Source organism: Hyla sarda, chromosome 10 (genome assembly GCF_029499605.1).
Source record: "Hyla sarda isolate aHylSar1 chromosome 10, aHylSar1.hap1, whole genome shotgun sequence".
Taxonomy (NCBI): domain Eukaryota; kingdom Metazoa; phylum Chordata; class Amphibia; order Anura; family Hylidae; genus Hyla; species Hyla sarda.
In genome coordinates, this window is record NC_079198.1 from 44,361,507 (window position 1) to 44,388,155 (window position 26,649).

General features: G+C 45.4%; 1 protein-coding gene across 3 annotated transcripts in view; it reads left to right on the top strand.

Moving 5' to 3' along the window:
- The window catches only part of NHERF4 (NHERF family PDZ scaffold protein 4), an 818,185-nt gene that overhangs the window by 115,838 nt on the left and 675,698 nt on the right, over positions 1-26,649 (top strand). For all 3 annotated transcript variants that reach the window (XM_056543464.1, XM_056543466.1, XM_056543465.1), the window contains exon 2: positions 5,682-5,709. In XM_056543464.1, the coding sequence (XP_056399439.1) occupies positions 5,682-5,709 (28 nt within the window). The remainder of the gene's footprint in view (positions 1-5,681; positions 5,710-26,649) is intronic.

Genomic DNA, 26,649 nt, shown 5'->3' on the forward strand with positions numbered 1-26,649 from the left:
GTGTGGTATTACACTTAATTTAGCACAGAGACAGAAAAAAAGGTAGTATATGGTATGCTATTTGTTTGTATTTAGGCCCTTTGCAATGATAAGGCCACTGTTAAGCGTATTTGTACTCAGGGAAAAAAATGGTCTTTAATACACCGGCACGTGTATAACATGTGGTATAACACTGTATTTAGCACAGAGACAGACAAAAAAGTGGTATATGGTACACTATTTGCTTGAATTTAGGACGTTTGCAATGATAAGGCTACTCTCAAGCGTATTTTTACGCAGGAAAAGCGTTTTTTTTTTCTTTAATACATCGGCAGGTGTATAACGTGTGGTATAACACTGAATTTAGCACAGAGACAGAGTAACAGGTGAAAAATGGTAAAAAGGCACTAAAGTCCACACTAATATGACTTATTTCTGAACAGCAGCAGGACCCAACAGTGCAGCACCACAAAAAAAAAAAAAAAATCCAGGGATTAGACCCTAAATTGCACTGTGTCACACAATTCTGAGCAGCAGAAGATTTGTGGAGCAGAAAAAAACTCAATTGGGCTGAAAAATTAGAAGATAAGATGCTTCAGAAAGTTCAGACAGCTTGGAGATCTGTATGAGGCAGCTGACAGCTATCTGCCCCTCTCTGCTGCAATGCTCAATAACGTGAATAGGAGGTTTAGCTATCAATGATCCTTCTCAGTGTTATAGCAAAGTACTCTGCACTCCTGTCTTTCCCTAATGCTGATGTGACTAGCAGTTGCAGTGTAACGCTGTGGTATAAGCTATTCACACACATGCAGTCCCGTCCTCTCCATCTGAGTGCATAGATGAAATGAAGAGAGGAAAGATGGCCACCAATTATATAGGGGCTGTGACATCACAGGGGTCAGTGAACACAGCTGCATCTCACATGTGGTTCAGGGTCAGCCCGCCTACCTTCATTCCCGCCGCTGTTTCCCTCCCTCCCATAATCCCCTGCCCCATGTACTCACATGTGGATCCGCCATCTTAGCTCTCCAATCGCCTGGAATGCTGTAAAATTGAGTTTAATGAAGCGATTCATGCGATAGAATCGCGGCGATATTCGTATTCGTTGCAAATCAAATTTTTCATGAAATTCGTAACGAATTCGGGTTTGTCAACTTCGATTCGCTCATCTCTAATCTGGGTACTAAAAACCTGCAGGCATTGTATGTCTTAGGAGGGGTTAAAGTGGGAGAGTCACCGGTAGAGAAGGATCTGGGTGTACTTGTAGATCATAGACTACAGAATAGCATGCAATGTCAGGCAGCTGCTTCTAAGGCCAGTAGGATATTGTCTTGTATCAAAATAGCCATGTACTCAAGGGACAGGAATATAATACTACCCCTCTATAAAGCATTGGTATGGCCTCACCTGGAATATGCTGTTCAGTTTTGGTCACCATAAATGGGACATTGTGGAGCTGGAGAGGGTGCAGAGACGCACGGCTTAACTAATATGAGGCATGGAATATTTTATCTATGAGGAAAGTTTAAAAGAATTACATTTGTTGAGCCTTGAGAAGAGACATTTAAGGGGGGAGGGGGGATATGATCAATGTATATAAGTATATAAATGGCCCATACAAAAAATATGGAGAAAAACTGTTCCAAGTTAAACCCCCTCAAAGGACAAGGGGCACTCCCTTCGTCTGGAGAAGAAAAAGTTTGGTCTCAAGGGGTGACATACCTTCTTTACCATAAGAACTGTGAACTCATGGAACAGTCTACCTCAGGAACTGGTCGTAGCAGGAACAGTTGAAAGCTTTAAAACAGGGTTAGATAAATTCCTGGAACAAAATAACATTAATGCTTATGCAGAAATATAAAATCCAATCCCTTCCCCTTAATCCCACCACACCTCTTCCCTTCAATCCCTTGGTTGGACTTGATGGACGTATGTCTTTTTTCATCCATACTAACTATGTGACTTTGTAATAAAATCATCTTCATGCATGAAAATGCACCATTTCATGCTGCAAAGAATACCTCTGCATCAATGGCTGCTATGGGAATAAAAGGAGAGAAATTCATGGTGTGGTCTCCATCTTCCCCTGACCTCAATCTTATTGAGAACCTTTGGAGCATCCTCAAGCAAAAGATCTATGAGGGTGGGAGGCAGTTTACAGCAACTCTGGGAGGCTATTCTGACATCTTGTAAACAAATTCAAGGAGAAACTGTCCAAAACTCACAAGTGCAATGGAGGCTTGAGAAGCTGCTATCAAATAAGGAGTTAAAATATAATGTGACCTGTTGAAATGTTTAAAAAGTAAAAATGTTGTTAAAAGTTTTACATTTAAAAAAAATTATATTATCATTAGGAGGTTTGCTCAATAACATTTGAATTGTACTCTTAATAGTTGATAACAGGAGAATTATGCTGACTGTTATTTACTTCAATTATTAAGGCAAATGAGAAAATATAATTTGCATAATAATTTGGAACATCGTGTATTGTTCTCTAGAATAAACATATAAGTTTTACAGCTTTTTATCTCCATTCACCCTCTTGTCTTGGGTGAATTGTACAATTGCGAAGAGAGAGTAGCTAGCCCCATCTCCTGTTTTATCTCTCTAATAAATCGCTGAGTTGACAATAGATATATACTTTTTCTAAGAAAGACACAGTATAGAGAGAAATAAGACCAGTAAGAATTGTATGATGTGTTAGGCGCTGGAAGAAGGCCAGAGTTTCAATACATCACACTGCTGCTCAGTTTTCTTTTTAAATGCCGGCATTCTGGGCAGTATGCTTGAAAAAAGTTGAAATCCTCAAATATCACTTTAACCCCTTAAGGACACAGGCCATTTTGGCCTTAAAGGGCCACTCTCATTAAAACAAATGTTTGCTATTGTGCTCCTTATGGTAAATGAAAAATATTTCTAATATACTTTGCTTAAAAAAAATGAAGTCTTCTATGTTTTATTTGTGCTTAAAAAAGCTCAAGAGCACATTTTCCCCCAACTCATACACAGACTTTGGACCAAAGTCCAAACACAGGAAGTGCCGCCTGGAGTGCTGAGGGGGTGTCCAGCCTCATCCAATTATAGCTCCTCTCACACATAACTGCCATATGCTGTTGGTTGGACCCCCCCCCCCCCCCTCAGCACTCCAGGCGGCACTTCCTGTATTTGAACTTTGGTCCAAAGTCTGTGTATGAGTTAGGGGAAAATGTGCTCTTGAGATATTTTAAGCACAAATAAAACATAGAAAACTTCATTTTTTTTAAACAAAGTATATTAGAAATATTTTTCATTTACCATAAGGAGTGCAATAGCAAAACATTTTTTAATGAGAGTGCCCATTTAAGGACATTTTTGCATTTTTTTCTCCTCGTCTCCAACAAATTATAACGCTTTTATATTTCCATTTACAGAACCATATGAGGGCTTATTTTCTGCGCGACCAATTCTCCTTTGTACTGACATTATTTATTTTACAATAAAATGTATGGTGCAACAAAAAAAATATTATTTGTGTGGGGAAATTGAAAAAAAAAACATATTTACGAATTTTTAGGTTTCATTTTCATGCTGTACACTTTACCTTTTTTTTACTCTGTGGGTCAATACGATTAAAAACATACCCGTGTTTAGCGTATATACTCGAGTATTAGCTGTTCTGAATATTAGCCGAGGCCCCTAATTTCACCCCAAAAACCTAGGAAAAGTTATTGACTTGACTATAAGCCTAGGGTGGGAAATACATCATCCCCCCATGTCATCATCCCCCCTGTCATCATCCAGACCCCTGTCATTAACACCCCCGTCATCATCACCCCCGTCAATATCACCCTCATCATCATCACCCTGTCATTATCCCCCCAGTCATTATCACCCTCATCATCATCACCCTGTCATTATCACCCAGTCATAATGACAGGGTGATAATGACAGGGTGATGATCCCCCTCGTCATCATCCCCCTAATCCTCACCCCCCCTTCATCATCACCACCTGTCAATCCCTTCGTCATCATCCAGACCCCCCTTTTGTTTTCTACTCACCGGGCCGTCCATCTTCCGCCATCTATGCTGCAGGTACTGTCTGGTGGGGAGGATTAATCATTCCTGGCTGTCCATCTTCACCAGGAGGCCCTCTTCTCTGCTCCGGGCCGGCCACGGACTAGTGACGTTGCGATGACGACGACGCGCAGTGACGTCCGTGCGCAGCAGACGTCCGTGACGTCCCTGCGCATGAATGTCCCTGCGCGGTGGCGTTAATTAAGCGTCACTAGTTCAGGGCCGACCTGGAGCGTAAAAGAGGGCCTCCCGATGAAGATGGACAGCCCGGAAAGACTAACCCTCCCCACCGGACGATCCCTGCAGGATAGATGGCCGAAGATGGACGGCCCGGACCACCCCTCCATTGGTATTTTATTTTTTATTTTTTTTAGTTCACTCGAGTATAACCCGAGGGGGGCGTTTTCAGCACGAAAAATTTTGCTGAAAAACTCGGCTTATACTCGAGTATATACGGTACATGCTTTTCTATTATTGTACTGATTAAAAAATTCAATCAATTAACAAAATTAGAATGTTTAAAATCACTCTATTTTGACCACCTATAACTTTCTCATTATTTTCAGTATACAGGGCTGTATGAGGGCTAATTTTTGCGCCGTGATCTGTAGTTTTTATCGGTTCCACTTTTGAATAAACAGTATGTGACTTTTTAATTGCTTTTTATTATTTTTTGGGGAATGTCATGTCACAAAAATGCTGCAGTTTTAGACTTTTTCTTTTCTACATTTACACCGTTCACCGTATGAGATCATTAACATAAAATTTTAATAGTTTACACATGCAGCGATAACAAATATGTTTATTAATTTTTATTTTTACACTTTTTGGGGGAAAATGGGAAAAAGGGGCTATTACATTTTTTATTAGTGGATGGGCTTTTTCCCTTTTTTTTTTTTTTTTTTTTTTACTATTTTCCCATAGGAGGCTATCTATAGAAAGTCTTAGATTGCAGATACTGAACAGTGCTATGCATGACACTGATCAGTATTATCGGTGATCTGCCTTCCAGTAGACCAGAGAAGAAGACCCTGGGATGATGGCCGGAACAGGTGAGGGGATCTCTGGCTGCCATCTTGGATGATCAGATCCTCGTGGCCGTGCCGCGGACAATCCGGTCATCCATTGAAGCACCCACATTGCCGCAGATGCCGTGATCTGTATTGATCACTGCATCTGAGGGGTTAATGGTGAACATCAGCACCATCACTGATGGCCGCCATTATCAGTGGGTCGTTGGCTGCTGATAGCAGTCGGGACCTGCCATGCATGATGCGAACACGTTCTGGTGCATTAGGTGCCAGGACAAAAGGACATACATTTACGTTATGTGTCGTTAAGAAGGTGCATTGTTGGAGAAGGAGATCAGCTGCCAGCATTGGCCTTGTGTATTCTCAGGATAAATAGGCAGACTAGGATGGCTCTGGAAGTGATTTCCAGCAGGCAGCAGCGATCACTGTGTATAATGGTGAAGCGGAGCTTGGCAGCCATGGTGGGGGGGGGGGGGGGTATTGTCAAATATGCTGGCAAATATGCTGCTGTGATTTCCTAATTCTTTTAGCTTACTTTTCTTTTACCAAAAAGTTGTGTTTTTAACTTATTTCAGCATTGGAGTTAATCTTAAACTTTCTATTTTTTATTTTTACAGGCATTGAGGAAGATCTTGAGTTAACCATGTAAGTATATTTATGTGCACATATACATAGTACACATAACACAAACTTAAAGGGGTACTCCAGTGGAAAACAATTTTTTTCATCAACTGGCTCCAGAAAGTTAAACAGATTCTTAAATGACTTCTATTAAAAAATCTTAATCCTTCCAGTACTTATCAGCTGTTGTATACTACAGAGGAAGTTGAATTGTTCTATTCTGTCTGACCACAGAGCTCTCTGCTGACACCTCTGTTTGTGTAAGGAATTGTCCAGAGCTGGAGCAAATCCCCATAACAAACCTATCCTGCTCTGGACAGTTCCTGACATGGACAGAGGTGTCAGCAGAGAACACTGTGATCAGACAGAAAAGAACAACTCAACTCCCTCTGGAGAATACAGCAGCTGATCAGTACTGGAAGGATTAAGATTTTTCAATAGAAGTAATTTACAAATCTGTTTACATTTCTGGCACCAGTTGATTTAAAGAAAATGGTTTTCTACCGGAGTACCCCTTTAACCCCTTAACGACCAAGGACGTATATTTACGTCCTTGGCCGGCTCCTGCGATATAACGCGGTGACCCCGTGTCATATCGGGTCGGTCCCATGGGAGCTATAACACTGGGAAAAAAAAGTGTAAGAAAAAAAGTTAACAAATGTGAATTACCCTTTCCCTAATAAAAGTCCAAATCACCCCCTTTTCCCATAAAAAAAATCATGTAAATAAAAATAAATACAAACATATGTGGTATCGCCGCGTGCGTAAATGTCCGAACTATAAAAATATATCATTAATTAAACCGCATGGTCAATGGCGTATGCGCAAAAAAAAATTCCAAATTCCAAAATAGCGTATTTTTGGTCACTTTTTATATCATGAAAAAATTAATAAAAATTGATCAAAATGTCTGATCAATAAAAAAAGGATACCGCTAAAAACTTCAGATCATGGCGCAAAAAATTTGCCCTCGTACTGCCCCATATGTGGTAAAATAAAAAGGTAATAGGGGTCAGAATATGACAATTTTAAACGTATACATTTTCCTGCATGTAGTTATTATTTTTTCCCGAAGTACGACAAAATCAAACCTATATAAGTAGTCAATCGGGTCCCCGGTGACCCTGAAAAAAAGGATGATAAGTGCCGTCCGAGATAGACTGATAGTTGTAGTTTTGCAACAGCTGGAGGCACACTGGTTGCAAAACACTGAGTTAAATAACAAGCTCTCAGTGTTTTGCAACCAGTGTGCCTCCAGCTGTTGCATAACTACAACCCCAAGCATGCAAAGACAGCCAAAGAGCATGCTGGGAGTTGTAGTTATGCAACAGCTGGAGATGGGGGCTGGGGTTTACAGTGAGTTTGTCGCTGCAAGTTTGAGATGCAGCACATTTTCCGCTGCAGCTCAAACTCCCAGTGGGAAACTCGCTGTAAACCCCCACCCGTGTGAATGTACCCTAAAAACACTATACTACACTGTACAAAATATAAAGTAAAACACTACATATACCTCTATACAGTTACCCCCCCCCCCCCCCAAGAAAAAAAAAAGAAAAATGTCTGGTACAGCATCGTTTCCAAAACGGAGCCTCCAGCTGTTGCAAAACAACAACTCCCAGTATTGCCAGACAGCCATTGACTGTCATGGCATGCTGGGAGTTTTGCAACAGCTGGAGGCAGGGCAGGGTTTGGCAGACACTGCCGTAGCGTAATCTTGGTATCGGAGGCAAGTGTAATTCTTGCATCCGGGTCCATCCCTATCCAAATGCCTAATTTAGGCCTCAAATCTGCATGGCGCTCTCTCACTTCGGACCCCTGTCATATTTCAAGGCAACAATTTAGTGCCACATATGGGGTATTTCCATACTAGGGAGAAATTGCCTAACAAATTTTGGTGGGCTTTTTCTCCTTTTACCCCTTATGAAAAGGTAAATTCGGGGTGTACACTTGCATATTATTGTAAAAAAAAATTTTTTTTTACACTAACATGCTGGTGTTGCCCTATACTTTTCATTTTTACAAGAGGTCCTGAGTAGAAAAATACCCATTATATGGGTGTAAAATGCTCTGCGGGCGCACAACAGGGCTCAGGAGTGAGGGTGCACTATGTACATTTGAGGCCTAATTGGTGATTTGCACATGGGTGGCTGATTTTACAGTGGTTCTGACATAAACACAAAAAATAAATACCCACATGACCCCATTTTTAAAACTACACTCCTCACGAAACGTAACAAGGGGTATAGTGAGCCTTAACACCCCACAGGTGTTTGACAATTTTCATTAAAGTTGGATGGGAAAATGAAAAAAAAAATCATTTTCACAAGGGAAAATAGGAAAACAGCCCCCCAAAATGTGTAACCCCATTTCTTCTGTGTAAGAACATATGTGGATGTAAAGTGCTCTGCGGGCGCACTACAATTTTCAGAAGAAAAGGAGAGCCCATGGTCTTTTGGAGAAAAAATGTGTCCCGAATTGAAGGCCATATGTGTTTACAAAGCCCCCATGGTGCCAGAACAATGGACCCCCTGTGGGGAAAGTCTTCAAGGGGACTTCAATGCGATGTCACAGAGTTTCTAATTAATATATATATATATATATATATATATATATATATATTTATATATATATATATATATATATACATATATATGTTTCTGTATAGCAACAAGCCAAACAGCACCAGAAAGCCATCGAAATAATTAGAACAATGGCCGAAGCCCGCGCTGTGGGGGACCAGGTGTGTCGGCAAGAGTGGAGGTGCTAATGAAGTGAAGAGCTATATGTGGTATACAGGTAATAGAAAAAGTAACGTTGCACTCACCACAAGACACAGCATGGAGGTTTTCAAATCCGGGTTTATTTGTAAATACGAAGTGCTATACAGTCAAAGCAGGTTTGAGCTCCATGGAGCTGGCTGAGTGCAACGAATCATTTCGCACTGAAATTGCGTGATCAAGCAGTTTCACTGCAAAATGATTTGTTGCACTCAGCCACGGAGCTGATGTCTGCTTCCCTCCCTTCCCTACAACCTACTTTGACTTTATAGGACTTTGTACTTACGAATAAACCCAGATTTGAAAACCTCCATGCTGTGTCTTGTGGTGAGTGCAACGTTAATTGTTCTATTACCTGTATACCATATATGTGTATTACAAACTCAGAGAAAAGACACAGACGCAGTGTTCAGTATCTGTTCTGTTGAGTAGGGGGGGGGGGAAGGACCCCTTATATATGTTGCAAGCAGAAAAACAAGTAAGGTGATGTCATATACATGGTACAATACTTAATTCATACAATATATCTTTACTAGAGATGAGCGAATCGAAGCTGAATTCACAACAAATGCAAATATCGCCACAATTCTGTTGCGCGAATCACTTCATTAAACTGCATTTTACAGCGTTCCAGGCTAAAGGAGACCTAAAATGGAGGATCCACATGTCACTACATGGGGCAGGGGATTATGGGAGGGCAGGAAAGTATGGCGGGAAGGGAGGTAGGCAGGATGACCCTAAATCACATGTCACATGCAGCCTATCAGCATTCGTTGACCTATTTAATCGGCAGCCATCTTGCGTCTGCTCATTTCATGCCATATACACTGCAGAGATAGGACGGACTGCGTGTCTGTGTGTGTTACACAAACACGCTGAACTGCTTATACCACAGTGTTCCACTGCCAACTGCTATTTACATCAGCGTTGTGGAGAGAAGTGCATTGCTTTGCTTGTTCTGACTAGTGTTGCTCGCGAATATTCGCAATTCGAATATTATTCGCAAATATCGCATATTCGCGAATTTCGCGAATATAGCGCTATATATTCGTAATTACGAATATTCATTCTTTTTTCGTTTTTTTTCACAGTACACATCACACATCATCTGCTTCCAGCTTGTGTGGTGTAAAGAAGGCTCTAATACTACTGTGTGAGACTGGCGTGTGAAAATTCGCATATGCAAAAATTCGCATAGGCTAATTTTCGCATATGCGAATTTTCGCACGTGCTAATTTTGTATATGCTTATTTTCGCATATGTTAATTTTCGCATATGCGAACTTTCGCATATGCGAAAATTAAACGAGAATATTGCGAATATGCGAATATTCGCGAATATATGACGAATATTCTTCCATATATTCGCGAATATTCGCGAATTCGAATATGGCCTATGCCGCTCAACACTAGTTCTGACTGAGAAGGAGTTTTACGCTAGCCATAAACCTCCCATTCACTTTATTCAGCATTTCATCAGAGAGGGGCAGATAGCTTTTCATTGCTTCATACATATCAACAAGCTGCCTGAACTTCATGAAACTTATCACAGGAGGCAGGAAAGATTTTTCAGTGCAATTCTGTGTATTTTTTCCACAAGAAATCATCTGCTGCTTATAATAGTCTGTAGACGGTATAAAAACCAGTTCACACCATTCTTAAGACTCTGTGACAGAGTGCAATTGTCACGATTCGGCTGGCTGGAGGTGGATCCTCTGTGCCAGAGAGGGATTGGCGTGGACCGTGTTGGTGGACCGGTTCTAAGTTGCTACTGGTATTCACCAGAGCCCGCCGCAAAGCGGGATGGTCTTGCAGTGGCGGTAGCAACCAGGTCGTATCCACCAGCAACGGCTCAACCTCTCTGACTGATGAAGATAGGCGCGGTACAAGGGAGTAGACAAGAGCAAGGTCGGACGTAGCAGAAGGTCAGGGCAGGCAGCAAGGATCGTAGTCAGGGGCAACGGCAGGAGGTCTGGAACACAGGCTAGGAACACACAAGGGAACGCTTTCACTGGCACAATGGCAACAAGATCCGGCGAGGGAGTGCAGGGGAAGTGAGGTATAAATAGGGAGTGCACAGGTGAGAATACTGATTAGGCCTGCTGCGCCAATCAGTGGCGCAGCGGCCTTTTAAATGGCAGAGACCCGGCGCGCGCGCGCCGGGACAACACAGACGGGGAACGGGTCAGGTACGGGAGCCGAGATGCGCATCGCGAGCGGGCGCGTCCCGCATCGCGAATCGCATCCCGGCTGGGAGTAATATCGCAGCGCACCCGGTCAGCAGGTCTGACCGGGGCGCTGCGAATGAGAGAACGCTGCGAGCGCTCCGGGGAGGAGCGGGGACCCGGAGCGCTCGGCGTAACAGTACCCCCCCCCTTGGGTCTCCCCCTCTTTTTGGAGCCTGAGAACCTGAGGATAAGACTTTTGTCCAGGATGTTGTCCTCAGGTTCCCAGGATCTCTCTTCTGGGCCACAGCCCTCCCAATCCACCAAAAAAATTTTTTTTCCTCTGACCGTCTTGGAGGCCAGAATCTCCTTCACGGAGAAGACGTCAGAAGAACCGGAAACAGGAGTGGGAGAAACAAGTTTGGGAGAGAAGCAGTTAATGATGAGTGGTTTAAGGAGAGAGACATGGAAGGCATTGGGAATACGAAGAGAAGGAGGAAGAAGGAGTTTGTAAGAGACAGGGTTAATCTGCCACAAGACTTTGAAAGGACCAAGATAGCGTGGTCCCAGTTTGTAACTGGGGACACGAAAGCGGACATATTTAGCGGCGAGCCATACCTTGTCTCCGGGAGCAAAAATGGGGGGAGTTCTTCTTTTCTTATCGGCAAATCTTTTCATCCGGGATGAAGCCTGTAAAAGAGAATTTTGGGTCTCTTTCCATATGGTGGAAAGATCACGAGTCACTTCATCCACCGCGGGCAAACTAGAGGGCAAGGGAGTAGGGAGGGGGGGAAGAGGGTGACGGCCGTACACCACGAAAAATGGGGACTTAGCAGAAGATTCGGAGACTCTGAAGTTGTATGAGAATTCGGCCCATGGTAGAAGATCTGCCCAGTCATCCTGGCGGGAGGAAACAAAATGCCGTAAATAGTCACCCAGGACCTGATTAATTCTTTCTACTTGCCCATTGGATTGGGGATGATAAGAAGAAGAGAAGTTTAATTTAATCTTGAGCTGTTTACAGAGGGCCCTCCAGATTTTAGACACGAATTGGACGCCTCTATCCGAGACGATATGCGTGGGCAATCCATGAAGACGAAAAATGTGTACAAAAAATTGCTTCGCCAACTGAGGCGCTGAAGGAAGACCAGGAAGAGGAATAAAATGTGCCATCTTGGAAAATCGATCAACGACCACCCAAACAACTGTGTTGCCACGGGATGAGGGCAAGTCTGTAATAAAGTCCATACCAATCTGTGACCAAGGCTGTTCGGGAACGGGTAGAGGATGAAGGAGGACAGCAGGCTTCTGGCGAGGAGTCTTATCCCGGGCACAGACAGTACAGGCCCGCACAAAATCAACAACATCCGTCTCCAGAGTCAGCCACCAATAAAAACGAGAGATGAGTTGCAAGGATTTTTTGATGCCCGCATGGCCTGCGAGATGGGAGGAGTGTCCCCATTTGAGAATCCCGAGACGCTGGCGTGGAGAAACGAAGGTCTTCCCTGGAGGAGTTTGCCTGATGGAGGCTGGAGAAGTGGAGATCAGACAGTCCGGAGGAATGATGTGTTGCGGAGAGACCTCTACTTCAGAGGCATCAGAAGAACGAAAGAGGGCATCGGCCCTAATGTTCTTGTCAGCAGGGCGAAAATGAATTTCAAAGTTAAAACGGGCAAAGAACAACGACCACCTGGCCTGGCGAGGGTTCAGTTGTTGGGCAGACTGGAGATAGGAGAGATTCTTGTGATCAGTGTATATGAAAACTGGAAATTTTGATCCCTCCAGCAGATGCCTCCATTCCTCAAGCACCAATTTAATGGCCAGTAGTTCTCGATCCCCGATGGAGTAATTTCTCTCCGCTGGAGAGAAGGTCCTAGAAAAAAAACCACAAGTAACAGCATGCCCGGAAGAATTTTTTTGTAGAAGGACAGCTCCAGCTCCCACTGAGGAGGCATCTACCTTCAATAGGAAGGGTTTAGATGGGTCAGGTCTGGAGAGCACGGGAGCAGAAGAAAAGGCAGACTTGAGATGTTTAAATGCGTCTTCCGCTTGTGGAGACCAGGACTTGGGATTGGCATTTTTCTTGGTTAAAGCCACGATAGGAGCCACAATAGTGGAAAAGTGTGGAATAAATTGTCTGTAATAATTGGCAAACCCCAAAAAACGTTGGATAGCACGGAGTCCGGAGGGGCGTGGCCAATCTAAGACGGCAGAGAGTTTATCTGGGTCCATTTGTAGTCCCTGGCCAGAGACCAAGTATCCTAGGAAAGGAAGAGATTGACATTCAAAGAGACATTTCTCCATTTTGGCATAAAGTTGATTGTCCCGAAGTCTCTGAAGAACGATGCGGACATGCTGGCGGTGTTCTTCTAAGTTGGCAGAAAAAATCAGAATATCGTCCAGATAAACCACAACACAGGAATATAAAAGATCACGAAAAATTTCATTAACAAAGTTGGAAGACGGCAGGGGCGTTGCACAGGCCAAAGGGCATGACCAGATACTCAAAGTGTCCATCTCTGGTGTTAAATGCAGTCTTCCATTCGTCCCCCTCCCTGATGCGGATGAGATTATAAGCCCCCCTTAAGTCCAGTTTGGTAAAGATGTGGGCACCTTGTAGGCGATCAAAGAGTTCCGAGATAAGAGGTAAGGGGTAGCGGTTTTTTACCGTGATTTTATTAAGTCCGCGGTAGTCAATGCAAGGGCATAGGGAGCCATCTTTTTTGGACACAAAAAAAAATCCAGCTCCGGCAGGAGAGGAGGATTTGCGGATAAACCCCTTTTTTAAATTTTCCTGGATGTACTCTGACATGGCAAGAGTCTCTGGAGCAGACAGAGGATAGATTCTGCCCCGGGGTGGAATAGTACCCGGGAGGAGGTCAATAGGACAGTCATAAGGCCTGTGAGGGGGTAAAGTCTCAGCTTGCTTCTTGCAAAAGACGTCAGCATAGTCCATATAAGCCTTAGGAAGACCGGATACAGGGGGAACCACAGGGTCACGGCAGGGAGTACTGGGAACCGGTTTAAGACAGTCCTTGAGACAAGAAGTACCCCAGTTCTTGATTTCTCCTGTGGACCAATCAAGGGTTGGGGAATGGCGTTGAAGCCACGGTAATCCAAGAAGAATTTCAGAAGTGCAGTTGGAGAGGACCAAAAATTCAATTTTTTCGTGATGAGGTCCGATGCACATTAGGAGAGGTTCCGTGCGGTAACGCACGGTACAGTCCAATCTTTCATTGTTAACAGAATTGATGTAGAGGGGTCTGGCGAGACTGGTCACCGGGATGTTGAACCTGTTGATGAGGGAGGCCAAAATAAAATTTCCTGCAGATCCGGAATCCAAGAAGGCCATAGCAGAGAAGGAGAAGGTAGAGGAAGATATCCGCACAGGCACAATAAGGCGTGGAGAAGCAGAGTTGACATCAAAAACTGTCTCACCTTTGTGCGGAGTCAGCGTACGTCTTTCCAGGCGGGGAGGACGGATAGGACAATCCTTCAAGAAGTGTTCGGTACTGGCACAGTACAGGCACAGATTCTCCATGCGGCGTCGTGTCCTCTCTTGAGGTGTCAAGCGAGACCGGTCAACTTGCATAGCCTCCACGGCGGGAGGCACAGGAACGGATTGCAGAGGACCAGAGGAGAGAGGAGCCGGGGAGAGAAACCGCCTTGTGCGAACAAAGTCCATATCCTGGCGGAGCTCCTGACGCCTTTCGGAAAAACGCATGTCAATGCGGGTGGCCAGATGAATAAGTTCATGCAGGTTAGCAGGAATTTCTCGTGCGGCCAGCACATCTTTAATGTTGCTGGATAGGCCTTTTTTAAAGGTCGCGCAGAGGGCCTCATTATTCCAGGATAATTTGGAGGCAAGAGTACGGAATTGGATGGCGTACTCGCCAACAGAAGAATTACCCTGGACCAGGTGCAGCAGGGCAGTCTCAGCAGAAGAGGCTCGGGCAGGTTCCTCAAAGACACTTCGAATCTCCGTGAAGAAGGAGTGTACAGAGGCAGTGACAGGGTCATTGCGGTCCCAGAGCGGTGTGGCCCATGACAGAGCTTTCCCAGACAGAAGGCTGACTACGAAAGCCACCTTAGACCTTTCAGTAGGAAACTGGTCCGACATCATCTCCAAGTGCAGGGAACATTGTGAAAGAAAGCCACGGCAAAACTTAGAGTCCCCATCAAATTTATCCGGCAAGGATAATCGTAGGCCGGAAGCGGCCACTCGCTGCGGAGGAGGTGCAGGAGCTGGCGAAGGAGATTGTTGCTGGAGTTGTGGTAATAGCTGCTGTAGCATCACGGTCAGTTGAGACAGCTGGTGGCCTTGTTGCGCTATCTGTTGCGACTGCTGGGCGACCACCGTGGTGAGGTCGGCGACAACTGGCAGTGGGACTTCAGCGGGATCCATGGCCGGATCTACTGTCACGATTCGGCTGGCTGGAGGTGGATCCTCTGTGCCAGAGAGGGATTGGCGTGGACCGTGTTGGTGGACCGGTTCTAAGTTGCTACTGGTATTCACCAGAGCCCGCCGCAAAGCGGGATGGTCTTGCAGCGGCGGTAGCAACCAGGTCGTATCCACCAGCAACGGCTCAACCTCTCTGACTGCTGAAGATAGGCGCGGTACAAGGGAGTAGACAAGAGCAAGGTCGGACGTAGCAGAAGGTCAGGGCAGGCAGCAAGGATCGTAGTCAGGGGCAACGGCAGGAGGTCTGGAACACAGGCTAGGAACACACAAGGGAACGCTTTCACTGGCACAATGGCAACAAGATCCGGCGAGGGAGTGCAGGGGAAGTGAGGTATAAATAGGGAGTGCACAGGTGAGAATACTGATTAGGCCTGCTGTGCCAATCAGTGGCGCAGCGGCCCTTTAAATGGCAGAGACCCGGCGCGCGCGCGCCCTAAGGAGCGGGGCCGCGCACGCCGGGACAACACAGACGGGGAACGGGTCAGGTACGGGAGCCGAGATGCGCATCGCGAGCGGGCGCGTCCCGCATCGCGAATCGCATCCCGGCTGGGAGTAATATCGCAGCGCCCCGGTCAGCAGGTCTGACCGGGGCGCTGCGAATGAGAGAACGCTGCGAGAGCTGCGGGGAGGAGCGGGGACCCGGAGCGCTCGGCGTAACAGCAATTTAGGGTTTAATCCCCGCTTTTTTTTTGTGGTGGTGCACTGTTGTGGCCTGCTGCTGTGCAAAAATATGTTTTTCAGCAGACTGTAGTGCATTTGTCTGCCCTCATACGTGCATACCACATACCTACATCAAAGAAGTCTACTATTTTGTATCTGTAAAAAGTCTAGATACTGGGAAAGTCCTGGCAATAGTAATCACCGGCTGGTGTTTTACAAAAATACAGAATTTTTGGGTGTATTGTTGCACATTTTTTTGCCCTCATACGTGCATACCACATACGTACATCTAATAAGTGTACCATTTTGTACCTGTTAATCTGTCAAGGGCCTACATACTGTGAAAGTCCAAGCAACAGTACTCACCGGCTGGTGTTTTACAAAAATACAGAGTTTTTTGGCGTATTGTTGCGCATTTTTCTGCCCTCATCAGTGCATACTGCATACTTACATCTAATTAGTGTAGCATTTTGTACTTGTTAATCTGTGAAAGGCCTACATACTGTGAAAGTCCAAGCAACAGTACTCACCGGCTAGTGTTTTACAAAAATACTAAGGTTTTTTTTGCGTATTGTAGAGCATTGTTTTGCCCTCATACGTGCATACCACATTCCTACATCTAAGTAGTGTACTATTTTTTACCTTTTAATCTGTCAAGGGCCTACATGCTGTGAAAGTCCAAGCAACAGTACTCACCAGCTGGTGTTTTACAAAACTTACAAAGTTTTTAGGCTTCTTTAGGCGCATTTTTCTGTCCTCATAAGTGAATACTACATACGTCATCAAAGCAGTCTACTATTTTGTATCTGTAAATCTGTAACAAGTCTAGATACTGGGAAAGTCCAGGCAAAAGTAATCACTGGTTTGTGCTTTACGAAAATACGTTTTTCAAGTGTACTATAGAGCCTTTTTTTCCCGTCATATGTGCATACCACATACCTACAAATAAATAGTGTGCTTTTTTGTACATGTTAATCTGAAACAAACCTACATACAGTGAAAGGCCAGGGAATAGTAACCACTAGCTGGTGTGTTACGAAAATACATTTTCCTAGTGTATATAGAGCCTTTTTTTCTGTTATATGTGCATGCCACATACCTACAAATAAATAGTGTGCTTTTTTGTATCTGTTAATCTGAAACAAACCTACATACAGTGAAAGGCCAGACAATAGTAACCACCGGCTGGTGTGTTACGAAAATACGTTTTCCAAGTGTACTATAGAGCCTTTTTTCCATGTCATATGTGCATACCACATAGCTACATCTAAGTAGTGTGCTTTTTTGAACCTGTTAATCTGCAACAAGCCCACATACAGTGAAAGGCGTGTAGTGAAGCGTATTTTCTCCCCTTGTATACGCACTATGTATGTCAGGCAGAGAAGTGCCAGGACGTGCTCATAGGAGTGGCAGAGGCCTAAATTTATCAGGCAGAGGTCACAGCAGACTAGGGGCGAGTGGCAGCAGGAGTCACAGCGAGAGGCCTGAGCTCCCGATATCAGCTACCGGTCGTGTCTCTACTGACAATCCATCTGTCGCCGTTGATTGGTTGAAGCAGTCATCCACTTCATCACAAGTAACATCTGATACCCCCAGTCAACAGTCGGTGGGTTCCTCAGACACAACCCTCAGTTGGCATGGCCCAGGAGCAGTCCCTGTTCTTCCATTGCCTCTGTCCTATGCTGTTCCCTCCCCTAAAGAGGTATCTTACGCAGTGGGTTCAGTTTCACTATTCAGTGAGGTGTATTAGACATCAGCAGCTACTGCCCAGCCAAGAAGTGAAGGAGACATCTGCCGCTTTCTACACTAGGTGGGCAATTATTGATGAGGAGGGTGACGTGGGAGGTGGTATTTCCAGCATTCAGGGTCCTGAATCATACACTGTTGAGGAACCTGAGGAGGACATCAGTGACATGCAGATAGAACTCGATGATGATGAAGCCGATCGCACTTGGGAGCCGGGTGCAGAGGGGGCTTCATCATCATCAGCAGAAGAGGGTTGCAGGTTGCCCGTGAGGCAGCAGATGAGCCAGCAAGGTTGTAGCATGGTTGGCAGTCAGCATAGTGGCAGAAGTGGAAATTCAGGAGCCAAACGTGCCTGAGGTAGGCCACCTGCTTCGCGGCAGCCTACCTTTCCGGGAGGTAGTGGAACGGGGGTTCATGGAGACGGCGGCAGTAGCAGTCAATTATTGCGCACTGTTGGTGGTAAAATCAGATACTCGGCGGTTTGGCAATTTTTCATCAAGCATCTGGAGGAAGTTAACACAGCCACATGCAAGATATGTCAGCAGAAGGGGACGCGTGGACAGGGTAGCAATGTTGGCACCACGGCCCTGCGTCAACATATTATGCGCCACCATAAAGCAGCCTGGGACAACCGTGGCTCAGATGTGGTGGTCCAGCCTGCAGCATCACCCAGTGGCACGCCACTCCCTCCTTCAGTGTGTCATACCCTCCTTCTGTCACTACAGATGCTTCTGCTCCTACTACTTGTAGTCAGCCATTCCGCCAACAATCCATAGGCGAAGCCATGTCCAGGAGACAACAGTATGCACCCACTCATCCAATGGTGCAGAAGCTGAATGTCCTCCTTTCCAAGTTGCTGGTGCTGCATTTCCTCCCATTTCAAGTGGTGGACTCTTGAGCCAGTCGGTGTGTTCTAAAGTGCACGGCTGCGCCGACGTGTGGAGCTGTAACTACGGGCAGGGAAAATACATGTCTTTTACGGCCCACTGGATAAATGTGGTTCCTGCACAGCCACAACAGCAACTTGGACAGGTCACACCGCTTCCTCCTCCATGCTCTTGCTCTCAGGCAGTTGGTCCTGTGACAGTGTGCGACTCCACCTCCTCATCTTCCACGGTGTCCTCGGCCTCCACTGCACGTACAAATCTCAGTGGCCCTTCATCGTACCATGTGTGTAGGGCACTGCGGTGTCACGCTGTTCTTCACATGGTTTGCCTTGGCGAACTGAGTCACACAGGGGAGGAACTGCTAAAATTCATTCATCAAGAAATCAGAGTATGGCTTACTCCACTAAAACTGGAAATGGGAACCATGGTGACCGACAATGGGAAAAACATTGTGTCTGTGCTGTAACAAGGAAGTGTGAAACATGCGCCCTGCATGGCACACGTGTTGAATATGGTTGTTGAATCTGGTTCCCAAAGTCTTCTCCCCATTTGCAAGACATCCTAACAATGGGAAGGAAACTGTGCATGCACTTCAGCCACTCGTACACTGCAAAGCACACCCTCCTTGAGCTGCAGCGTCAGAACGGTATCCCACAACATAGTCTTATTTGTGACGTTGCCACACGTTGGAATTCCACCCTCCATATGTTGGACAGACTAAATGAATAAAGAAAAACCATCACCGATTTCTTGATGATCCAAGCAGATAGGGGTACTCCCCTGTGTAACTTCAATGTGAATCAATGGCAGCTCATACGTGATACCTGCTGTTTGCTGAGGCCCTTTGAGGAAGCCACATTATTTGTAAATCGCCTGGATTACGGGATGAACAACATAATTCCACTCCTACATTTCCTACAACAAATTATTGAAACTATGGCTGGTCACGGCAATGAGACGTTGCGCCTACATCTCACGGCTACGTGAGCCCTGTGGGGGCTGAACTGGAGGAGGAGGACAGAATGGAGAACAGTTTAGGTTTGATGAGATGGGCGGTGTTTCTAGTCATCGGACAGAAGAGGAGGAGCATGATCAGCTAGAGGAGCAAGAGGGTTATTATGAGGAAGGCGAGAAAGAGGACCCAGACACACCGGAGCAGTATGCAGTGGAGATGGAGGCAGGGAGTCCCTCTGAGTCACTGGCGCAAATGGCACGATGCATGCTCAGTTGCTTGCGTAGTGACCCCCTACAGAGAGATCCTACATAGTCAGTTGGCTGATGCCTATCGGCGACATGGTCCATCCACTCGGAGGTCTGACTCAGGGGGCCCTCTGCGCTCCCCTTCCACTGCCATGGCTGCTGGGGAGGGGTGGCAGGATCAGTACCAGCTCCATTATCAACAGCCTAAGTCTACAGTCGCTGATGAGTAGCTTTCTTCACCAGCATAGTGAAGCAACTCGTCAGCAGCAGGTAGACATGGAGCAGGACCTGAATCAGCAGGTGGTGGCATACCTTGACATGCCCATGTCAACAAACCTTGAAGATCCGCTGGGCAGCCAAACTTGATTTATGACCGCAACTAGCAGAGTTTGCCCTGTAAAAGCTGTCCTGCCCGGCCAGTAGTGCACCATCAGAGCGGGTGTTTAGTGCGGCCGGGGCCATAGACACCCCAAGGCGAACTCATCTGTCCATGAAAAATGTGGAGAGACTGACCTTTGTGAAGATGAATCATGCATGGATCAGCTAGGATTTCCACTCACCAATGCCAGATGCCTCAGAGTAGATTGACCATCCTGCTATACCAAGACTTCACAATTATGGTTATTAAATCCTCTTGGGTTATTAATTAGGGTTATGAAACCCTCTTGGGTACTTCAAATGCCTGCTCCTGACTGATCCTGTGTCTTTCAGGAACTACTTGCCTCACTGATGCTTCTGGCCTTTGGCCTTTTAATTTTTGGATGTTTAACAGTAGCTATAATGCAAATTTCAACATTGATCTAAATACATGCTTAATGGAAATTTTAACAATGATCTTTAAATGTAAGGGGTTATGAAATGCTCTTGGGTACTGCGAATGCCTGCTCCTGACTGATCCTGTGTCTTTCAGGAACTACTTGACTCACTGATGCTTCTGGCCTTGGGCCTTTCATTTTTGGTTATTTGCACTAGCTACATACATGCTTACCGTATTTATCGGGGTATACCACGCACCGGCCTATAACACGCACCCTCATTTTACCAAGGATATTTGGGTAAAAAAAAGTTTTTTACCCAAATATCCATGGTAAAATGAGGGTGCGTGTGTGCGCGTGTATACCCCGATACACCCCCAGGAAAGGCAGGGGGAGAGAGGCCGTCGCTGCCCGCTTCTCTCCCCCTGCCTTTCCTGAGGTCTAGAGCCCTACTACTGGCCCTTCTCTCCCCCTGGCCAGGGGGAAAGAAGGGCCGGCAGCAGGGCTCTAGACCCCAGGAAAGGCAGGGGGAGAGAAGCGGGCAGCGACGGCCTCTCTCCCCCTGCCTTTCCTGGGGGTGTATCGGCATATAACACGCACATAGACTTTAGGCTAAAAATTTTAGCCTAAAAAGTGCGTGTTATACACCGATAAATACGGTAATTGAAATTTCAAAATTCATCTTGCAATGTAAGGGGTTATGAAAGCCTCTTGGGTACTACTGATGCCTGCTCCTGACTGTGTGTTTCAGGAACTACTTAGCTTATTGATGGTTCTTTGTTTGGGCCTTACATTTTTGGATGTTTAGCACGAGCTAAATACATGCTTGATAGAAATTTCAACATTGATCTTTCAATGCAAGGGGTTATGAAACCCTCTTAGGTACTTCTGATGCCTGCTCCTGACTGCTACTGTGTCTTTCAGGAACTACTTGGCTTATTGATGCTTCAGGGCTTGGGCCTTAACCCTCTAAGGGTTATAAAAAAGCAGCTATTTTGGACTTTTTTTTTTACGTTTGCGCCGTTCACCGTACGGTATCATTAACATTTTATTTTAATAGTTCAGATATTTACGCATGTGGTGATACCAAATATGTATATAAAATATTTTTTTTAACACTTTTTTGGGGTGAAATAGGGAAAATGGGGCAATTTACGTTTTTATTGGGGGAGGGGGTTTTTCACATTTTTGTTAACTTTATTTTTTAACTTTTTTTTACTTTTATTTTTACACTTTAATAGTCCCCATAGGGGACTATTTAAAGCAATCATTCAATTGCTAATCCTGTTCAGTGCTATGTATAGGACACAGCACTGATCAGGGTTATCGGTCATCTTCTGCTCTGGTCTGCGAGAAGGCAGATCAGAGCAGAAGACTCCCGGAAGACAGCGGAGGCAGGTGAGGGGACCACCGGCTGCCGTGCAGGATGATCGGATCGCCGCGGCAGCGCTGCGGGCGATCCGATCATCCAATTAAGTGACCGCGATCCTGCAGATGCCGTGATCGGTATTGATCACGGCATCTGAGGGGTTAATGGCGGACATCCGCGGGATCGCAGGTGTCCGCCATTACCGGCGGGTCCCTGGCTGCGATCAATAGCCAGGACCTGCCGTGCAAGATCTGGGCATCGCTACGATGCCCGCGGTTATGCTTAGGACGTAAATGTACGTCCTGGTGCGTTAAGTACCACCTCACCTGGACGTACATTTACGTCCTGTGTCGTTAAGGGGTTAAAGGGGCATTCCAGAAAAAAACTTTTTTTATATTTATCAACTGGCTCCAGAAAGTTAAACAGATTTGTAAATCTCTTCTATTCAAAAATCTTAATCCTTTCAGTACTTATGAGCTTCTGAAGTTAAGGTTGTTCTTTTCTGTCTAAATCCTCTCTGATGACACCTCTCTCGGGAAACGCCAAGTTTAGAAGAGGTTTGCTATGGGGATTTGCTTCTAAACAGGTGTCATCAGAGAGGATTTAGACAGAAAAGAACAACCTTAAATTCAGAAGCTCATAAGTACTGAAAGGATTAAGATTTTTAATAGAAGTAATTTACAAATCTGCTTAACTTTCTGGAGCCAGTTGATATATTTCAGGAAATACTTGGCTTACTGATGCTTCTGGGCTTGGGCCTTACATTTTTGGATGGTAACACTAACTAACATGCATCTTCAATAGAGATTTCAAAATTCACCTTTTACTTTTAGGGGTTGTGAACCCCTCTTGTGTACTCATGCTGCTTCCAGCTCCATTCTGTCAGCCTGTTGGTCCTGTGACAGTGTTCGACTCCCCCTCCTCATCCTCCACCATGTCCTCAGCCTCTACTGCCCGGACAAGTTTCAGTGGCCCTTCAGCATACCATGTGTACAGGGCATGGCGGTGTCCCGCTGTTCTTCAAATGGTTTGCCTTGGTGAAACGTGTTGGAAACAATGGCTGGTTAGGGGAATGGAGACATTGTACCTACATCTCACGGCCACATGAGCCCTCAGGGGGCTTGTTAGATTTGGTCCTTTGTACCCACATGCCGGGGTCCGGGACACTAAAACTTGGGAGTTAAAAGTTACATATCAAAATCATTAAATTAAATTTCAAATTCTAAAATTTTAATGAAAAAAATCATACATTTCAATGTTCTCTTCATGCTTCAGCCAACTCCAGGCTGTGTCATTCAGGCAATATATGGTTTACTGATACCGCTGCTGGACCTGGGTCTGGGAATAAAAATGTTGTTATGGTAGATAGCACTAGCTATCCAAATTCTTCATTTTAAATTTCAGAAATTCTTGTGTTTTTTTTTGGGGGGGGGGGGGGGAGGGTTGTGAAGCCCTGGGGTCTCCTCATGCTTCAGTTAACTCCAGGCGGTGTCGTTTAGGCAATATATGGTTTACTGATACCACTGCTGGGCCTGGGTCTGGGAATAAAAATGTTGTTATGGTAGGTAGCACTAGCTATCCAAATTCTTCATTTGAAATTTCAAATATTCTTGTGTTTTTTCTTAGGGGAATGTGAAGCCCTGGGGTCTCGTCATGCTTCAGCCAACTCCAGGCTGTGTCATTCAGGCAATATATGGTTTACTGATACCGCTTTAAACCAAAATTTGTTATGTAGGTAGCACTAGCTATCCAAAATCTTCTGTTTAAATTTCTGAATTCATCTTTTAATCTTAGGGATTGTGAAGGCCTAGTGTCTACTCCTACTCATGCTGTTGCCAACTCCTGGCTGTACCATTCAGCCACTATATTGTCTCCTCATGCTTCAGCCTCACCCAAGCTGTGTCATTTATCCACTATATGGTTTCCTCATGCTGCCAACACCTCCAAGCTGTGTCATTCAGCCACTATATGGTCTCCTCATACTGATGCCCCTCCAGGCTCTGTCATTGTGCCGCTCTGCAGCAGTGATTCTAAAAGCGATGCCGGTAATCTGCATGTTATCCTGAATAAAAGTATTATTTCACTACCCCAGCACACTCCATATGCGTGTTAGAACACAGCAAAGTGTTCTATACCCCTATTGAGGATCTCTGTAGGCCAGAAATAGCCATTTTTTAATATAGTTTCGCCACAAATAAATTTGGATCGAAACAATTTTTGGGGGAAAATTCGGTGAATCGGCTGAATGGAATATTTGAAAAGTTCGCTCAACTCTAGTTATCAATAGAGATGAGTGATCTTCTGAAAAATTCCATTCAGCTGGTTTGCCGAATTTTCAGAAAAAATCTGGTTCGGACCTAATTTATTTGCGCCAAAAACAGCTATTTCTGGCCTACAAAGAGGCTTAATAGGGGTGTAGAACACTTTGCCTTGTCCTAATAACCATAAGGAATGTGTTAGTGAAATAATACTGCAACAAAAGAAAGAGACAGAGCGCTCCTTTTGTGTAGGATCCGATTACAGGAACAGAGTAGAAAAAAATTATTGGTTATGCTTACCTGGTTCGGTTGTGCAAGAATAAGGCACAACACTTATGTAGGTGAATCCGGCTGCAGCAGGCTTCCCACACCGGGTGCCGTGTAACAACGATACGGAAGGATTTCACAGGGTAATTGGAAGGTCTCCCCGTGCTTGCCGGTCTTTTAGATCAAACCATGGATCCAAACCATCAAACCATGGTTTGATCTACAATACCGGCAAGCGCGGGGAGACCTTCCAATTACCCTGTGAAATCCTTCCGTATCAGTGAAATAATACTGTCATTCAGCATAACATGCAGAATACAGGTATCGCTTTTAGAATCACTGAGGCAGAACATCTGGATGTGGCAGATTTTTTATATAACTTTTATTAAATAAAATTTGAATTAATTTAAATTTTTTGATTACCCATTCTGGTGAGCATCGAGCTGGCGGTCCTCCACCAGGTACCACCTGTTCCAGCTCCCCGACTCACTGTGAAAGTGCGAATGTTTAACTTAATCAGTTAAGGTTCATTGTTATCGCTCCAAGCTGTTTCATTGGTTTCTTGTGATAAATCCACATGTAATATGATGTCGACGACCGTAGGGCCTCAGTCTTGAAAAGATTACATCGATTTTTAAAAATGTAATATTTATATTAAATTCCCAAGTTTAATGTCTCAGCGTTTAAAGGATAAGGGATAAGATGCCTGATCGCGGGGTCCCACCACTGGGGACCCCCCTGATCTTGCTAGTCGCACCCTGTTATAATCAGTCACCGGAGCATGTTCGCTCTAGGTCTGATTACTGGCGATCTCGGGGGCCGGAGCATTGTGACGTCATGGCCCGCCCCCTCCCATAGGCTTGCATTGAGAGTACGGAGCCTGACATCACACGGGGCGGGGCCGTAACATCACAATGCTCCGGCCCTCATGATCGCCAGTAATCAGACCCGGAGCGAATGTGCTCCGGCGACTGATTATAATGGGGTGCTGTGTGCAAGATCACAGGGGTCCCCAGCTGCGGGACCCCGTGATCAGGCATCTTATCCCCTATCCCCTGTCAGGTGAGCAAACCAAATTAAAGTGAAGCCAAGAATTAATATTTACACTAAAACTCGAAAAACTAATCTATAAGAGCTAGAATAACTAATATGAGTAAATAGCAATAGGCCAAAAGTTAGATAATATACTTTTAGAGGAAAGGAGACATATCCAGCTTGTCATTCAAGCAGATTGGACCTTGCACATTTAGGGGCATAATCCAAAGGGCTTCAGCCCTCAGCAGTCTAGTCGACCTGCTGATACTGCTGTCGCTGGTTTAACTATTTCAAGTCCTGCAAATTGAATTCCTTCGGTATTTCCTTGATGTACCTCTCTCATATGTTTTATGAATCATGGGGCACCTTGTCCTGTTTGAATGGAATGAAGGTGTTCTCATACTCTGATACGTAGTTGCCTGATAGTTTTTCCTATGTAAAAATGCATGCAGATGCAAATTAAAAAATAAACAACAAATGTAGTCCGACTAGTAATAAGATCATTGACTGAATAATATGTATCTCCTAATCGTCCCGAATTGGTAGAGATATTATAGATACATTGAGGACAATTTCCACATTTTTTGTTGCCTTTAGGGATGGAATTTCTGTAGCCAGTTGGTGTTATGTTTCCTTAGCTGTTTGGAGTTGTTTAGATTCTGCGTTTCTCCCAAGGTGATATTTTTCCGATACGTAATTATAGGTTTTCTTTTTCCTATATTTTCCAGATCTTTATCACTTTCTAAAATGTGCCAGTTTTTGACAATAGCAGGAGTCACATGTGTTAGGCCGAGCGCTCCCCGCTCCTCCCGGAGCACTCGCAGCGTTCAACTTGTCGCAGCGCCTCGGTCAGACCCGCTGACCGGGAGCGCTGCATTAGTGTCACTGGCGGGGATGCGACCCACGAAGCGGAACGCGCCCGCTCGCGGTTCGCATCCCAGTCCTCTTACCCGACCTGTCCTCCGTCTGTTCAGTCCCGGCACGCGCGGCCCCGCTCTCTAGGGCGCGCGCGCGCCGGCTCTCTGCGATTTAAAGGGCCAGTGCGCCTCTGATTGGCGCCTGGCCCAATTAGTGCATACACCTGTGCCCTAGCCTATATTACCTCACTTCCCCTTCCCAGCATCGCCGGATCTTGTTGCCCTTGTGCCAGTGAAAGCGTTCCTTGTATGTCCCAAGCCAGTGTTCCAGACCCTCTGCCGTTGCTCCTGACTATGATCCTTCCTGCCTGCCCTGACCTTCTGCTACGTCCGACCTTGCTCTTGCCTAATCCCTTGTACCGTGCCTGTCTCAGCCGTCAGTTGGGGTTGAGTCGCTATCGGATTGAACGACCTGGGGGTTACCTGCCGCAGCAAGTCCATCCCGCTTTGCAGCGGGCTCTGGTGAA